The sequence below is a fragment of the Nelusetta ayraudi genome, unplaced genomic scaffold (genome assembly GCF_046127955.1).
Source record: "Nelusetta ayraudi isolate G7.1 ecotype Tasmania unplaced genomic scaffold, CSIRO-AGI_Nayr_v1 ptg000045l, whole genome shotgun sequence".
NCBI lineage: Eukaryota > Metazoa > Chordata > Actinopteri > Tetraodontiformes > Monacanthidae > Nelusetta > Nelusetta ayraudi.
Window position 1 is genome coordinate 4,559,156 of NW_027466095.1, and position 19,032 is coordinate 4,578,187.

At 42.7% G+C, this 19,032-nt stretch overlaps 1 protein-coding gene across 1 annotated transcript in view; it reads left to right on the top strand.

The window, feature by feature from the left end:
- LOC142894836 (gamma-aminobutyric acid receptor subunit pi) overlaps positions 1-14,029 on the top strand; it is a 72,282-nt gene extending 58,253 nt beyond the window's left edge. The window contains exons 6-10 of the mRNA XM_076035656.1: positions 1,968-2,050; positions 9,979-10,116; positions 10,198-10,350; positions 11,329-11,519; positions 12,772-14,029. Coding sequence (XP_075891771.1) covers positions 1,968-2,050; positions 9,979-10,116; positions 10,198-10,350; positions 11,329-11,519; positions 12,772-13,140 — 934 coding nt within the window. The 3' untranslated portion in view covers positions 13,141-14,029. The remainder of the gene's footprint in view (positions 1-1,967; positions 2,051-9,978; positions 10,117-10,197; positions 10,351-11,328; positions 11,520-12,771) is intronic.
- Positions 14,030-19,032: the final 5,003 nt, after the last annotated feature.

Consider the following 19,032-nt stretch of genomic DNA (forward strand, 5'->3'; position numbering starts at 1 on the left):
GTTTAGCTGTTCCCTTCGGTTTTTGCCACAACCAATCATCTGCATGCATCTAACTCTGTCCTCTTCTGTCACACAAACTAACTTCATGTCTTGTTTAGCTACATCCATAAATCTCCTCTTTGGTTTTCCTCCATTCCTCCTGCTTGGCAGCGCCAACCTCAGCATCCTTATACCGCTATGAATTCACTGTCCCTCATCTGTACTTGTCCAAACCATCTCAGTCTGGCCTTTCTGACTTTTTCTCCAAAATATCAAATCGTGACCCATGCCTCTGATCCTTTCCATTCAGGACCTGCTCCATCCTGGTCACTCCCAAAGAAAAACTTGATATTTTAATTTCTGCTACTTCCAGCTGTACCTGTCATCTTTCACTTTGTGCACCTGTATCTAAACCAAACACTTCTGCTGATGGTCCTGAAGGTTGAGTTAAGGCAACTGAATCGGTTTTGGTCATCCAGTTTGGTAGTCAAATTACAGTTGTCTTAACTCAACCTTCAAGATTAAAATGACCTGTACCAACTGAGAACCTTCATAAAAATGCTTCCTGATACTCTTATATCACACGTCCCACCTGACTATTTTTACCACCCCTGCCAACCCGCATGCACATGCATCCATGCTCTGAGCACCCAGGGGACTGTAGCCGTGAAAAGGGAATGAACTGAGTGAGGAATGTCACATGTCGAAGGAAGAGGACAGGCATGGTAAATGTTTCAAAGTGGTGCCCGGGGGAAAAACATGAAAAAGCACTGAGGCGACTTTAGTGAAAGGTGGAGCATAGGTTTGGCCACCTGTCTGTCTTCCTCAAGGTTGGACAGTCGGCTTTGGAAATGTCATGTTTTATCAGCACAGCATTAAGCTGGGTGCTCATTTTGCCTCTTTGTGATTTTTCCAATTTCTATTAATGTTGTAAAAGGATGAACAGAAACAGACTTATAAAAAGCAATCAAACTGTTTTTGTCTGTTTTTGCTCACCTTATAAGATTTCAGATTGGCGGTACCACTACTTTAAATTTCCTAGCATTCAAACATAATCGATCACAAATACAAAATCACTGATTAGGATTCTATATTACAATCTCAGTTCTTGTTCAACGGTGAGTCAAACTGTTGCTGTTGCACTCAGGGAGATGATTTATTGCATATTGTGGTAACCACTGTGCGTGGTGAAACACAGCAATCATATATCGATGGTAAGCAGAGCACTTGCTGATATGATGTACCGTGACAGAGGTGTGACAATAATTAAACACACTTGTGTGTACCTATCATGCCTCTTCAGGTGTGTTTGTCATTAACAATCCAAGTCCCTTTGATGCATGTGGAAAAAAAAACACACTATTTGAACACAGTTGTTATGGCTGCAGATATGCACTATAGCAGTGGTCCCCAACCACCGGGCCGTGGACCGGTGCCGGTCCGTGGGTCATTTGCACCGCTTGTCTCAGTCATCTGATACGTTACCGTGAGATAAAACCCTCAATAGCAAGCTAGCAAGCAACATGAGTGTCGATCACCATCTCAGGGTTAAATTTCTCAATATATTGAAAAGATGTTTACTGGCAAGGAGAAAATACTGGTAAATACAACATATTGCATTGTTGTTGTTGTACTGGTTTTCTGCAGGTTTCAAACAACACTGTCACGGGACTCTACAGCCTTTTTTCATTCGAAAATATTATTTCATGGCCCAACCCATTCTGTCCCATGGGACAAACACATACATTGTGAGATGCTGTCATACCTACTGACCCAGATTTAGAGCATGGCTGCAATGCAAAGCAATGTCCTCCTCCTTGTCAGTGATCTCATTACACTGTTGAGGTCTCTTTTCATAAAAAAAAAAAACAAAAAAAACAGCCAAGCTGATGAACTCTTTTCTGTGAACAATTAATTAATGAAGACTTTGGTTTGTGACTAACAAACGTGCTGAAACTAAACTGTATTTCCTTTTTTTCTGTGTGAAGGATTACCACCACTGTGGCATGCAACATGGATCTGACCAAATATCCCATGGACAAGCAGACCTGCACGCTACAACTTGAGAGCTGTGAGAACTTTTCTTCTTATTTTCTGGTGTATTGAGGACAGCTGAGCTTGGGCCGTGTCAGTGTCGGAGAGAGAGGCAGACAGCTGGTGGTTGGGCTTGATGGATATGAGGGCATCCAAAGTGAAGGATCAAAATACTATTGAATAATTGTCTCACATCTCCTGGGGTGGTTCTTTTCCCGGCTCTGACTGTGTACATGTCAAAAGTGTCCTTGGACAAAACACTGAACACTAAATTATCCCCCAATGGACCAGGCAGCACCTTGCATGGCAGCAGCTGCCCATTGGTGTGTGAATGTATGTGTGTGAGTGGGTGAATGAGTGGTTTGGGAAAATGCTTTGGGCACCGTTAGGGGGCAGAGCGCTTTACAAGTGCAGCCCATTTGCCAATTTGAGCTAGCATATGTATGTGCTTGCAAATGTGTTTATGTAGAGGATGAATGTCTTTTGCACGCGACAACACGATACCTCCAGTGTATTTCTGTAGGTATAGTGATGAAAATGTCTTTCAAAAGATCCCAATCCCCTTATTTGGTTCCTTCCTTTTTCCCACCGAATGGGGAGTCAAGGAGAGCACACAATGGTTTAACTCAGCTGTTTTATTAGAAATTCCTTTTTTTTTTTTTTTTTTTTTTTTTTTTACAGTAGCAGGTTATAAACCTGTGGAACAGAAAACATGAGCTTCAATTTAACATATATTCATTTACATTTAATTAACATATATGTTCACTTTAACATCCAAAACAATTCTTAATAAAAATAATTGTATAACTCATGTGCAACTCGAAAATCACGCACAATAAATGATCAATGAGACAAATTACAGCTCATTAAATTGTTGGATTATTGTTATTGTTACTATTATTATTCTCTGGATAATGGCACCCAACTACAATACCCAGAATGCCCTGCGCATGGGAAAACAGGAAGCGCCCGCGCGCCGTGCTGTCAGCGCGCGTCCCAGCCGGATACGGCGCAACACAGAGCGTCAAACAATAACAAAACAGCGTGGTAAAAGTGCACGAGCCTTATTAGGCTGTTAAGGCGACAAACACGTAACGTTTTGTACACGTGATATACACGTAATGGCTGACAAACAATTGAAAACGGACGTCTTGGCGCGTTACTACGGCGATGTGACAAACACCCGGCACCTGGTTCGCTTCCGCTTTTACTTACTGGCCATAGCGACCCAGGTGCCGCCTGATTGCCCACTTACCACACCCACATCTCACCCCGTGACTTCGCTATGGACTGAAATATGTGCCACCAGAAACTGAATTTGAAACATGTATATTTGAATTTGAATAGCTAAATGCGAATAATTGAATTATTTTTTTTTTAATTTGAATCACATAAAATGAAATTGTATTGTTAAATTTGAATTGCATTGAAAAACTGTATTTGAATAGTAAAATTTGAAATTGAAATTCAATAAAAAAAAAAAAAAAAATGTCTGTCTAGACATCTTCAGATTCAGTTCTCACAATTCAAGTTCAGTTCTCAAAATTCAAATTTGCTTCTCAAAATTCAGTTTCAGTTTACGGTGACAGACATCCGGGTGCTTGGAGGATGAAGGGGAAGAGCAATCGAGCTCTGATACGCAGGACTCCTCTTGGGCCAATCAGCACTCACTTTTGTACGTTGATGGACCGGCGTTCCGGTTCAACTCGCTACTATGTTAACTGGCTGCCTTTGTTTACTCGCATCTGTGGTCCAAGTGAACACATGCCATGTTGTTGTTTTTGTTTTTTTTTTCCTTTTCCTTGTATGTCTGGTTGGAACGGTGTTAACAAAGAGAGTTGGAAGGAGTTGTAATGAATGTTTTTCATGTATTGGTAGGTGACAGATACACTATATCACCAAAAGTATTTGCTCACCCATCCAAATGATCAGAATCAGGTGTCCTAATCACTTGGCCTGGCCACATGTGTCTAAAATCAAGCACCTAGGCATGCAGACTGTTTTGACAAACATTTGTGAAAGAATGGGTCGCTCTCAAGAGCTCAGTGAATTCCAGCGTGGAACTGTCATAGGATGCCACCTGTGCAACAAATCCAGTCGTGAAATTTCCTCGCTCCTCAATATTCCACAGTCAACTGTCAGCTTTATCATAAGAAAATGGAAGAGTTTGGGAACAACAGCAACTCAGCCACGAAGTGGTAGGCCACGTAAACTGACGGAGAGGGGTCAGCGGATGCTCAGGCGCATAGTGCAAAGAGGTCGCCGACTTTCTGCACAGTCAATTGCTGCAGGGCACCAAACTTCATGTGGCCTTCAGATTAGCCCAAGTACAGTACGCAGAGAGCTTCATGGAATGGGTTTCCATGGCAGAGCAGCTGCATCCAAGCCATACATCACCAAGTGCAATGCGAAGCGCTGGATGCAGTGGTGTGAACGCACGCCGCCACTGGACTATAGAGCAGTGGAGACGCGTTCTCTGGAGTGATGAATCACGCTTTTCCATCTGGCAATCTGATGGACGAGTCTGGGTTTGGAGGTTGCCAGGAGAACGGTACATTTCGGACTGCATTGTGCCAAGTGTGAAATTTGGTGGAGGAGGAATTATGGTGTGGGGTTGTTTTTCAGGAGTCGGGCTTGGCCCCTTAGTTCCAGTGAAAGGAACTTTGAATGCTTCAGGATACCAAAACATTTTGGACAATTCCATGCTCCCGACCTTGTGGGAACAGTTTGGAGCGGGCCCCTTCCTCTTCCAACATGACTGTGCACCAGTGAACAAAGCAAGGTCCTTAAAGACATGGATGACAGAGTCTGGTGTGGATGAACTTGACTGGCCTGCACAGAGTCCTGACCTGAACCCGATAGAACACCTTTGGGATGAATTAGAGTGGAGACTGAGAGCCAGGCCTTCTCCACCAACATCAGTGTGTGACCTCACCAATGTGCTTTTGGAAGAATGGTCAAACATTCCCATAAACACACTCCTCAACCTTGTGGACAGCCTTGCCAGAAGAGTTGAAGCTGTAATAGCTGCAAAAGGTGGACCGACATCATATTGAACCCTACAGAGTAGGAATGGGATGGCACTTAAGTTCATATGTGAGTCAAGGCAGGTGAGCAAATACTTTTGGTAATATAGTGTATGTGACTGACAGGTGCATATGGGCATGGCTCGCCTGCTGCCAAGCAGTGCGAAGCAGCCTCACCATATAGCAATGGGAAGACGTGCTTAAAAGTGAACTTCGGAAAGTCACACAAAGTGTTTTACGGGGATTTGGGGTCGGTGCGCTGCCTAAGAGTTACGTCTCTGTTCAGAGGGTAAAATGGGCGATCTTAAGTCGTGAATTACCCCATAAAACAACATAACACAGGGTAGCAAGTTCATCTAGACGACTGCTTGCCTGCTGTGACTAGTGACGTAGTCCTGGACTCTTCTTAATCATTGCTGCTGCGTTGCAGTTTGAACGTGGCAGTCGGTGGAGCAGTGGCTAAAATGCTTGATTTATTATTTTTCTTCATTGCGACGCGGGTTCAAGCCCCGCCTTTGTTGGGTCCTCAGCTTTGTTTTGTTTTTTTAATACATATATTATTGTTATTGTCCGTGTGTTCTTTGCTCTTCTTACGCGTGTGAAGTTTATTATTACTGTTGTTTGGTGATCGGCTTGTCATTAAATGGAACACACGTAAGTTTGTTTTGTTTTTTTAAGATTATTTTTATTATTATCAGAACAAACGTGGGTATCTGGTACTGATACTACCGGAATGAGCCTACACAACGTTCCAAGCACGACAACAGGCAGTGGCGAGGGCAACAAGCGAAATCACTTCCTGGTTTTAACATCTGCTGTAGCTAGGACAACTACAGATTCAAGTAAACAAAGGTAGCCAGTGAACATGGTAGCGAGTTCAACTTGAACACCGCTCCATCAACCATTTTTCAGAAAAAAACATGTGGTTCAGCTATTGAAAGAATGAAAAGTACCAAAAACTTGCATTCTGCGTTCTGAATTCTGCATTCTACTGGTTTGAAATTTTTGGTTGGTCTAAATTACTATTAAATAGTAATAATGTCTATTTTGTCTGATTCAGTCTAACTTAGCATGAAAAAGCTGCGTGCGTGGCCACAGTTTTGCAGCCAAGTGTGGCTTACCAGTGTGTGGGCAGGCATGGGCCATTCTCCAATCACTGTCCATCTCCAGCTCCATCCTCACATCCAAATATTGAATCTTCCTGTTCCAAAACCATCCAGATATTTCAAGATGGTTCTGACAGGGAAACCGATCTGTAAGCTCCAAAACAGGTGTAAACGAATGGGTGGCATCGCCATGATGCTGTCCATCTTCCACATATACGCAAACAAATCTGCGCTGATAAGTTGAAGATGTGGGGTTGTCGTGGTATTAAACACAGCTGTAATGATGACGCAACCTCACATTGCCAGTCGTAGAATTGAATTTTCTTTTGTTTATACATTGAGTAAAAGAGTAAATCTATTGAAATTCAACCTGCCTTAGATCATAGGCCTCATTAACTGCCTTAGACCATATTTTAAGGTGGTTTAGCACAGGTCACAGACTAAAAGTGGAGGTCTGTGATCTAGTTGGCGCTGATGCTTTGCCTCAATTATTAGACAGTGTATGAGATTTATATATCATGTTTAAAGTGGACCGGAACAGCAAGAGAGATGCCAGATAATGGTGCTAAACTGTTGACAGTTATTGGCACTGGAGTGCATGGGTTTGGGAAACTGAGGTAGCACCTATTGCATGTGCCATGTAATAAACATAGCCTGCACTAAAAGTCCCTCGCGCATTGACGATACCAATGACAAAGTTGGTATTTTGTTCTTGGTGTGCAGTGGAGGGTGCTCAGGATGTTGCATCATGTGCATGGGTGTTATGTGTAGAAATTACAGTGAGCTTCGTACACTCATTGTCAACAGAAGAGAACGTTTAATGAGTCCACATTTTACATTGGGGGAATACAAATAGTTGCGACACGGTGGCGCAGTGGTTAGTGCTGCCGCCTCACAGTAAGAAGGTCGTGGGTTCGATTCCGGGGCCCGGACCTGGGACCTTTCTGTGTGGAGTTTGCATGTTCTCCCTGTGTCTGCGTGGGTTCTCTCTGGGTTCTCCGGCTTCCTCCCACACTCCAAAAACATGCATGTGAGGTCAATTGAACATTCTAAATTGACCGTAGGTGTGCATGTGAGTGTGAATGGTTGTTTGTGTCTCTGTGGCCCTGCGATGAACTGGCGACTTGTCCAGGGTGTCACCCTGCCTTCGCCCTACGACAGCTGGGATCCAGCAGAACCCCGTGACCCTGAGCTCAGGAAGAAGTGGGTATAGAAGATGAATGAATGAATACAAATAGTGACACTCAAAGCATAAACCATCCTTTGTTGAAAGAGCTTGGGGAGTCCTCGTGCTGATGTGTTATTTGCATATTCAAAAATAGTTTTGGTCTGGTGCTCTATCCGAGTACAAAGTTTTTGCCGGTGCCATAATTTAGTCACTCTTGGCACAGATCCCAAGCACACTGAAATCCCAGACTCTCAAGTCTGAAATTAACTGGTGCCAGTCTCATTCACAGTATGATTTCCCCTGGGCTGAAAGGCCAGCCAACTCTGCCAGTTGTTACTGCTGCACCACATCATTACCAACAAGATATCATTGAAATGTTGAACACACGTTCTATGCTGTGACCAGTTTTCAAGCTTCTGTTTCTGCTTATTGGAACTGAACTGAATAGGCAGTCGATCCATCCATCCATCCATCCATCTTCTATCCCTGCTTGGTCCTGATATGCGGTCCATGACGCTTAATTTAAGATAATGACACGGTTAATCCCTGTGGTGTAGCCTTAGCTAGCCAGCTTTCAAATACTTTTCTGTATCTTTTGACATGCGCTGACAGGCTTCATGTTTATTATTGAAACACCATTTCTTTATGATGATTCGGTTTCTTGCAAGTCTGACTGAGTGGGATTCCCCTAACACCTTTCTTCGCTAATCTGCTTCTTTTGCGCCACAGCTCACTCTCGCTTTGCACCATCAGATGACAGCCAGTGATGCTAAGCTAGGTCTCATCCCTGCCAGAAGCCCACCAGTATGTCAGTGCCAAATGAAACATTTAACGGCAGCCGCAGTCCCACTTTGCTGACGAAAAAAAGAAATATTGAAGTCGGGTAACTGAGAGGATGACGAATCCTTCCTCCGCTGCCTCAGTAATTCTGAGCTAAATATCGTCATCTTCCACCCGCCTGTCTATATATTCCACCCCCAATCCTTATCCTCTCCTGCTACTCTGCCGCTGTTCTCTTCCCTCCTTCAGTCTCTTTCTCTGCCCGTCTATATCCTGCATACTTGAGGTATTTTTATCTAAAGCCATGGCAAGAGTGGATCCTCTGCACTTTCGGCAGGAGAAGATGCACATTGTTTGTGATTAGTACAAGGAAAAATAAATACATAAATATCTTTTTTTTTATTTTTCTTGAACGTTAATGTTAATTCAGTTTAATTGCTTTTGCACAGCTCACACTCATTATGTCTCCAACCTGTATAGTAATGTCAGGGCGTAAGGTAGGGGAAAATAATGAGCTCCTACGGTGAAATAATTTCTGCGGCCGTGAAAAGTGTAAATGCAAAGGACTTTTCAATCACCGCCCTTGTACCGTGTGCTCTGCATGAGCACTATGGTTCAACCCAGTCACCTTCATGACTGCACGTAGGTTCACATTGGGGGAGCGCCACAAAAAATGATTTGCCTTTCATGAGCAAAAGATTCATGTGCGTTCCAGCTGCAGCTGTCACCTCTTGATGCTGGTTTCCTTATTCTCTTGCTCCCTCTGCAGAGGAAGAAGAAAAATGCATCAAAGATTTCCCCCCTCTCTTCCTTAAATCCCATCTTTTCTTACGCAATGTTATGTTGCCATTTGTACTCGTTCTTTGTTGTTATGATGATGTGCGATGTTAAGGTTTATTTGTTTTTGTTTTTGCTTCACTCATTGTCATTGCTGCTCTGGCGTGGAAACAAATGTACCGCAATTGATCGATTCATTTGGATCTGTACACTAATTAACTGCATTACATTACAGTGACTGACTCTGCAAAACATTATCAACATCACAGTGATTTATTGTCAGTAATACATGATACCCAGAACATGTTTTTTGATTACATTTTACATGGCAGACAACCACATTATCTGGAGATAATGTGGTTGTCAGGGGTTTAATTATTTTATCAGCTGGTCCATTGCAAATACTTTGTGAAAATATTTGGCATCATGTGGAAATACGAAGGAGAAAGACTTGAGTATGTAGCAACGCACATGGTAAATTGCCCAGAATGCGTATTTAAAATACTCCTCTTGGTAACAGCCTATAGCATTACTTTAGCTGAAGGTTCAAATTATAGATTACATTTGTTGATCCTTTCAAATTCTGACAACACAAAAGTTGCAGGAAATGAAACCAACGTCATAACCTGGACCAGGCGTGGACTTATTGTGGACCCTCTGATATGTGGGCTATTCAAAGTGTAAATCTTATGAAATAGTGTGCTGGTTGTCTTACGTCTCTCAATTGCCTGTGACTAGAATGGTACTGCAAATAAACAGTCTTTTGCCCATGCACCAGATATGTTTGTAAGTCAGCTGGCAAAAGAGGTTGTGTTCATGAAATGAGAGCTCACGCAAACAAGAGCAACAGCAACACAAGATCCGGATAAATGTTCACTTTGAACAGAGAATAAACCGACATGGCACAAAGAGACAGACTAATGCTGAAAAAGGCAGAGTATGTGAAAATAAAGGGCTCTTGATTCCAGCAGAATTGGACTTAACTGTGAAGTGCGGAGGGGAAACTCATGGGTTTCAGAAATCACACTGTGCTCATGCATTGTCATTGCAAAACGTGCTAACGGGCGCAGCTTTGTTACTCCCTGCGTTCTTCAATCTCTTTTTGCAGGGGGCTACAACATGAACGATGTCATGTTCTACTGGACCAGAGGAAATGAGTCTGTCAGCGGCCTGGATACTCTGCAGCTGGCTCAGTACACAGTGGAGGACCACTACACGTCCGTTTCGGAGGCCGTGTATGAAACCGGTAAGGTTGGAAGTCTGCCTCCTGATGGCGCGAGCCTCTTTCGCCCTTGCTCCGGTTAATCATGCGACGTCTTTCTCAAAGGCAATTATCCGAAGCTGGTCTTCCATTTTGAGCTGAAGAGGAGCATTCTCTACTTCATCCTGGAGACATATGTCCCCTCCAGCCTGCTGGTTGTCCTCTCCTGGGTTTCCTTCTGGATCTCGCTGTCCTCTGTTCCAGCACGGATCTGCATCGGTATGGACAAAAAAAAAAACAAGCCATGTATTTATCACTAAGCCGGCGTGAGTTTGGTTTTTGAGCCAGACTATCATTTTGTGGCTGACTACTGTTGACGGATGTAGCTTTCCACTTTTTGGAAGGAGAGCAGCGGCAAAGTTAACTTTGCATGTTTGTATTTAAATCTGCCAGGCTTCACTTTTTTCTTTTTTTTTGCACCAACAGTGAATGCGCTCATGAGAGTCTAGATCAGGGGTCACTAACACGATGCCTATGAGTATCAAGTCACCCCCGCCAAGGATCACAATCAGTCGCCTGTGGGCCTGTTCTGATAATAGCACAACTCGGCCTAAAACTTAATTTTACTCTATTGCTATTCTTTTGGAATCACACTTGCATATCTATAGATTCCATAATGACAATATCTCAAAAATCAAACAATTAAAAATCTTTTATCATTTGTTAAGTCTTGAGGAGTTTAGGTCAACTTTTGAAAACTGTGTTCAATTCAAAAGTGTAGGAACGTGCAACATAGTTCATGATTGGTTAAAAGGGTTTGTCAGTGACTAGTTAAACAATTGCTGAGATTGATAGAAATGAAGCGTTGACTATTGATATTATCTGTATCCAAGCTCGTTAAGTATTTTGGACAATTATTGTGAGAAATCATTAACGTGGTGAGTGTCTTCACGTAGATGAATATCATTAATAATAATATGGAACTAAAGGCAAACTGAGAGAATGTGTTATTTCAGAAGTGTGTCGCAAACCGGTGGCCCTTTGTATGATTTAGTACCCATGAAGTAGCGCTCAGCTACAAAAAGGCTGGTGGCCCGTGGTCTTGATGTTAGACGGCAAGCAAAATCTGGTGCTTGCGGTCAGTCAGTTCAGGCGCGTTCCTCTGGACACTGACTGATGGATTCAATTCAAACAAACTGCACAAAAACAGATTTATCTCATGGAATCAGGTGAGCAATATTTGTTATGTGTGGCCAGGTGTGACCACAGTACTGACCATGACCACTCTGATGATGGGTGCGCGGACGTCGCTGCCCAATGCCAACTGCTTCATCAAGGCCATCGACGTGTATTTGGGGATCTGCTTCAGCTTCATCTTCGGAGCGCTCATTGAGTACGCCGTGGCCCACTTCTGCACGCTTACTCATGCCGACGCACACATGCTGATGGTAAGACCCGAGGGGAGCACATAATGCAGTATGAGTTGAACATGTACAAAAAAAAAAGCCTTGTCATTTTTGGACGTGCTTACTGATAAAATGTAACATTTCCAAAACGTCTGCTAGCATTGGCCAGTAGCTATGGTACTGGCATGGACCCCCCTTACTACGATACATGCTTTCTACAAAGGATTATTTACTTTTGATCACGTTCATTCATTCATTCATCTTCTATACCCGCTTCTTCCTGAGCCCAGGGTCACGGGGTTCTGCTGGAGCCTATCCCAGCTGTCTTAGGGCGAAGGCAGGGTGACACCCTGGACAAGTCGCCAGTTCATCGCAGGGCCACATAGAGACAAACAACCATTCACACTCACATGCACACCTACGGACAATTTAGAGTGTTCAATTGACCTCACATGCATGTTTTTGGAGTGTGGGAGGAAGCCGGAGAACCCGGAGAGAACCCACGCAGCTGTGTCAGCGTGGGTTCTCTCTGGGTTCTCCGGAGAACATGCAAACTCCACACAGAAAGGTCTCAGGCCCGGGCCCCGGAATCGAACCCACGACCTTCTTGCTGTGAGGCGGCAGCGCTAACCACTGCGCCACCTTTTGGTCAAGTTGTTACGGAAATAAAATACAAAATTGAAGTTCCCATATGATTTATTTAAACCTAAACCGTATCCTGCAGGGCCCCCCAGGATTACTGGGCCTATGGAATCATCCATGTTCTGCGTCACAAAGTACAAAATACTTTGTTACTGTACTTTAGTAAATTTCACCGGAGTATTTCTTTTTCTGATGCCTTTAACTTTTACTCCCTGCATTTGCACACAAACATATGTACTTTATACTCCTTTCTTTGGATAAACGTGCTTTTTACTTCTGTGTTTAAATTATTTTTAAAGCAAATTCATTTATTACGTCAGCTGTTTCTTGAAGTTTAGAGCACCTCAGCTTATCAACTAATGTGTTGTTTCATTAATTGCAAAAAATATCCATTGTACTTTTTACTTAAGTACAATTCAGACAAATGTCTTCCTTTCACTTGAGTAAAGGAGTTGAATCAGTCCTTTTATTTTTATCAAAGTATTATTTTTTACCCAAATATTCTTATATTTACTGAAGTACAGAATGTGAACGCGTTATCCACCTCTGGCTATTGACACTGATACTCTTCTGTGTTCTATCATTCATCGCTTTTTTTTCCCTCCCATCCTGACGGCACTCGTTTTTACTGACACCTCACGTTCCTTTGCAGTACGGCCACCACATGCACGACTTTGACGACGACAGGAATGGCATGGTCACCACCATCTCCAGCCACCCTAGCAGGGCCAAGAGACGCAAGGAGCCCACGGCAAGCACGGCCTCGGCACCAGCCTCGCTAGAACTCACGGTCAGCCCATCCAGCCCTTCGGGCAGCGAGCCCAAGTCTGAGGCGCCGCCACCACCCGAGCCCACCAACTGGTGCCTCACAGCCCTGGCCATCCTCGGCAAAGTGCTCCGCACCATATATTGTTGCCACGTGGAGAACCCCCACCACATAGACTACTACTCCAGAGTCAGCTTCCCCCTGTCTTTCGTCATGGTGAACCTGCTCTACTGGACATATTACCTCTACTTCTAGCATCGGCTCAATGCCCAGACCAGTACCAGTGGCGTGCCAGACAGAGAGTGTGGGTGCGGACCAGAGGTGTGTTTTACCATTATGTATGTACAGTTTCACTGGGCGTGTTTTGAGATGAGTGCGTCGAAACCTTCTCCGCTTGAAATCATGAGCAAAGTAGCATAGTCATAGGGGATTGCGTTGAAGGGGGATTACAGACATTTAAAAAAAAAAGATTGCTATGAAATTGAGTTGAATTGATCATTTATTTATTTGTTTTTTGTTTGGGTTTTCTTTTGTCACACAGCGCAACCTGACACTGACGGGTGAGAGCTGATCTATTCTGGTACACCTTGAGATTGCATACAATGAGGGAGAAAAAGGCCAACCCGGGATATTTTTCACTGTATTGTACTCATTACATACGGCTCTCCTTCACAGCTTCTTTTTGATCTTTGCCCCCTCCTCCCCAGTAAGACGTTGACAAAGGAATAGGGAAGTGAACGATGGTGGGTTGCACGGATGAAAAAGACAGAGAAAGAAAACGCGTGATAAATAGTGTCTTAAACACTGCTAGCCACTTTCAGTTTCAAATTGCTTTCTCTGCACTTAAAACTCTCTCTTTTTGGTTTTTTTGATTCAGCACTTGTTTTGCAGCACCTCATGCCAAGACCGGACCACACAAATTCGGGTCGGGCTCGGGTCGCGGCTGACAAGGTCAATGTCGGCAGCGAGTCGTGTGGAATTTGTCTGTATTTCAGTGTCTAGAATATTTCTGGAATGTGCTTGTCCCATGATGTTAACCAATCAGATGACTGGGTACTTGGCTTATATGTCATATAACATGGCAAATGACCCTTTCAGCCATTTTTCTGACCCTACCTCTCCGATGACTTATAAACGCGAGCAGGGTTTTTGAACAACCCTGCAAGAATTTCTGCCACTGTAACTTTCTCGAATGTGTAGAAATATGTAGTCCATTACAAACATTAAAATGTGGGGACTTTTTGGACCATCAGCAGTGACACTAACTCTGCTCGTCTATCTAAAATGAATGAATTCATGAATGACTGAATAAAAACCACGCAGGGTTTTTCAGCACATGGATGAAAAATTATATTTGAAAAATGTTAGATTTAAAAAAAAAAAAAAAAATCCATAAGGAACATTTTGATTAACTATCAATCACGTAGATACATTAGCTATCATTATAATCCCATCATATTTTTGAAATGTACTTACTTTAATATTATTTTTAAAGTGATATTTAATAAGGAAATCTATGTACATATCTACTCTGAACATTAGCAAAGATTGCGAATGAATTGAATCATTTCAAATGAATTAGTTCCAGTTCAAATTGAGATTATTCAGCATTTTATGAATTTCCATACAAAACTTAATTGATATACTTGCATAGGTGTAATTATTATAAAGTGGGCGCGCAGGACAGGTAGGGACCACATGGCACTCGTGGATGCAGTGTTCTTATGCTGCTGTTAGTGTTTTTCACTGTGTTTATGCTACGTAAAGCAGTAGATTAGACAATGCAGAGTGAATAATGTATAAAAAATGAAAAATGTTCAGTATATTTCTTGCAGATGTCACCATGTAAGCGGTATATGAATAGAAAGAAACACCTGGGTATGCTAAACTTGAGGTATCACAACTCCCTTCAGATGTACAGGATGTCGTCTTCTTTTTGTGGCCAAAAAGTGTTGATACTGTGTGTGAGTGTCACGTGAGTACTTTTAGGCAATGTGTCTCTTCATGAGACACACACCATGTTTGTTACTGGTCTTGTGAACTGAAAAACCAAAGAATCCTGATTGATTTCTTTTCTTTTTCTTTTCTTTTTTTTTTTACATTCTTCCCTTAAATTCCTCAACTACGAAAGTTTAAGTGCATTTTCAAGTGTCATTTGTAATTCCCAGAAACAATTGCTTGATTGCATTTTCCACCCTGTTCTCTGAGACTATCTCCCTACGCTGTTATATAGCCCATTGGTAGAGGACCGAACAAACCGAGACAGCTGACATGGAAGTAACTTTAAGACACCTCACCTGCTGTAGCCCTGATCTTCAGATTAGTGGTAAAATGTTCATTTTCTTGGTTGTCACTAAGTATTAAATTTGGTAATTAAACAAACAAAACAAAAAAATGTTCAATGTGCATAAAACTGCAAAACACTCTGACAGATGACTCCAAACGGTTCCTGAGTACGAATGAGATTTTTAATACATGTGCACACGCGTGCAATTTTTTTTCATTCTTCTTGTTTTTGTCAGTATCTAGACAAGCGGCCTGCTTGATAAATTGGTCTTGATATGTGGGTCTGTAAGCTTACAAGAGGCCTTGCCTCTCATACTGGTCAGGGTTCATCCACCCATGTTTTTTTTTTTTTTCCTAATTTTAATCCTTGCACAACCTGTACCAGAATAAAATATTAAGCCTGGCCACCTGGAGGCAGTGGAATATAGAGATTTATCTGCATCATAAGCAAATAAACAGCCACAACTTAACAGTATTCCCCCGTGTCGGATCATGACATGGTGACATGGTTTATTTTGCTATTGTATTTTGTTAATGAAAGGGCCAAGGATAAAACAACAGATGTAATGTCAGCGCCAACTGTAGGACATCTATTTAGCACCAATCACAATATTGGCAGTGCTGTGGTGCCCCCGCAGGAGTGGGGCTTCATTACAGCAGCAATAATTTTCCAAATCAGTTTTCTCCAATATATATATATATATGAATTAATTTAATGCAGTGCAGATAATATAAATAAAGGCACATTTTTTAAAAGTACAATTTAGTGACAATGCAAAATCAACAGACGTCAGGGTTTTGCTGCTTGCCAGGGGAAAAAAACAACAACAACAACAAAAAACACATGATCCTTATGTCACTGCAGGCTTCATCAATGTACGACCACTACAAGCAGTGTGTTTTAAAGGTACATCCATGTGAAGTGTCCCCAAGTCCGGCTGAGATCTTTATTTCTCAGCCGGGCTCGATTCGTAAGAACAGCATGCATTCAGGATGCAGACGGACACACGGTTTCACACTTTACAAATTCAAAACTAGGTTCAGTTTGATGACATTGATGCATGTTTATTTATTGTTGTGTTCAGTAATTCTGTGACATACTTGCCGCAAAAAAGAACAACCATTCAGTGAGTGTTTACCACACTGAAGAACTGAAATGCCAACATCTATTTTGTTGCCTTTATAACTGGGTGTGGTCATATTCTTGCTTCTTGATCTACTTTGGAATCTCTCATTAGCGACCAGCTGACTTTATGATTGATCTCTTTGCCTGATAGTAATTGAAAAGTAAGATTTCTGTTTTGTTTGTTTGTGAGTTTGTTTCTAGTTTTCCTGCATGGTTATAGAGAATAACTTTTTTTTCTCGCTTTTGATCAGATTGTTTTTTGTTAAATATGACACAGAAGCTTCACAAAGCCTGAACTGAAGTTGCTGGTATGAATAAAATCTGCATTTTGATTGTTGATATTGATGCAAATTTTGTTTTGGGTCTTGTATGTAAGCCCAGAGTGATGGATGTTTACATTTCTGTTTGTATTTTGAGTTTTCCGAACCTTCATCTTTGAATGAATGCGTGAAAGGTGACTCGGCTGAAACTGACTCAGTGGGATCTCACGGGACGGAGTTCAAATGACCATTAAATTGTCATACCACAGATTTATATACAGCACTGCGGCAGCGATTTTTGACAGTTATCTCATCACTGTATAGTATTAGGAATGAATGCCAATACTAGGCCAAAGGATGGCAGGAGCAAACTTCGCTGTCAGTACGGATACATAAAGAGTGGCTTACCAACCCCGTCTTCTGGCTCTGTGGTCATAAGCTTCTTATGACTACGAATAAAAAGCATCTGGATCGGTCACATGTATCAAGGGACGGCTTGCGCATATCACAGAAACAAAAAAAATGAGAGCAGAACATTTGTGTGGAACACCACTGGGACATTACGAAAGAGTTTCTGCGACATTGTGCAAGCGGCATGTGTAAAAAAACAAAAACAAGAAAAGAGACTGCTGGACATTTTCTTTCTCTCGGTGGGACGTGTTTATTAATGCCTCAAGGTGGCGTCGGCTGCCAACCTCACAGCTTCTAGGACGTTCTTATGAGAAATGTATTAAATAAGTGTAGCGCCGCGTTATTATAGGCATTTGGTTTGATTGACCTACTGTAAATAACTAGTACACTATGCATGTTTATTTGTTCTATGAAAACGAATGATAGCAATAAAAGACATTTAAAAGTGTTTGTGATGCATTCACTTGTGAGCATATATGGGTTGGTTTGGTTGAAAACGAGCTTCAGTATGTTTTGCCTTTGTGCTGGTACCATGTCATTGGTAAGAGAGGCCTACAGGTTTGGGAACGATCTGACTGAGCTCATTTTTCTGTGCAAGTTCTGCACATGTAATCAAAGGTATTTGCTATGTACTGTATGTGTAAAGGGTGGCGCTTGCACATAAACGCAGCACAAACAGACGCAGAACCAATGAAAATCAGAGACTCTGAAGCAGGTGACGACATCAATTGTACAGTGACAGGACACATATTTGGTGATGAGCAGGTGCAAGAAATGAATCCAGAAGCAGCGAGGCAACATCTTCACACAGCGCAGGGAATTCACACAACACCTTCACTCCACACAGGTGGCAGCCGCATGCAAATAGAAACCAGGAGGAAACGTGGTCAGGCACACAACTTAGTTTACTGGGAGGCAAGTGAGGTCATGGTCAAGTAGAATACATTCATTCATTCATCTTCCATACCCGCTTAATCCCGAGCTCAGGGTCACGGGGGTCTGCTGGAGCCTATCCCAGCTGTCTTAGGGCGAAGGCAGGGTGACACCCTGGACAAGTCGCCAGTTCATCGCAGGGCCACATAGAGACAGACAACCATTCACACTCGCATGCACACCTGCGGACAATTTAGAATGTTCAATTGACCTCACATGCATGTTTTTGGAGTGTAGGAGGAAGCAGGAGAACCCGGAGAGAACCCACGCAGACACAGGGAGAACATGCAAACTCCACACTGAAAGGTCCCAGGCCCGGAATCGAACCCTCGACCTTCTTGCTGTGAGGCAGCAGCGCCAACCACTGCGCCACCGTGTCGCCCTAGAATCCATACAAATTACCAGTACATGCCGCTAATTTCAGCTGACTTCCCAAGATCTCACGATGCTTTGCAGCAGCACGCAAAGCATCATGAGATACACAAGTACGCGAAGGATAGTAGCGGTGCATCCTTGGAATCAGCTAAACCGAGGGCGCATTCCGAGTGCGCATTTGGAGCGCCCTAAGGACTCTTGTGAATTGGGACGAGCGTTCGCGCAGTGCGATGACGCAACTTCCTTTCAAAAGGCGTACTTCAAGAATGCAGACCCTGAATTGAGACACAGCATATATCTATATTTTGGCCAAGATGAAGAGATTCAAATTTTTGTTTTTCATGCATGTGGGATAAAACCCTTTACACTATAACACACCTGTCTCGAATCTGGTCAGGTTGGTCTAATATTCAAATTATGCTGAGCCTTTCAAGGAATGTTGACTGATTTTATTCAAACATATTTGTGATTTTTGGAACAGTGTTATGTTTTTTTTCGGTTTTGAGTGAATGCATTGTTAATCATTGTTAATCTTGTTGAATTCCAGACAAACATTCATTCATTCATTTTCTATACCCGCTTATTCCTATTGAGGGTCACGGGGGTCTGCTGGAGCCTCTCCCAGCTGTCTTAGGGCGAAGGCAGGGTGACACCCTGGACAAGTCGCCAGTTCATCGCAGGGCCACATAGAGACAAACAACCATTCACACTCACATGCACACCTACGGACAATTTAGAATGTTCAATTGACCTCAC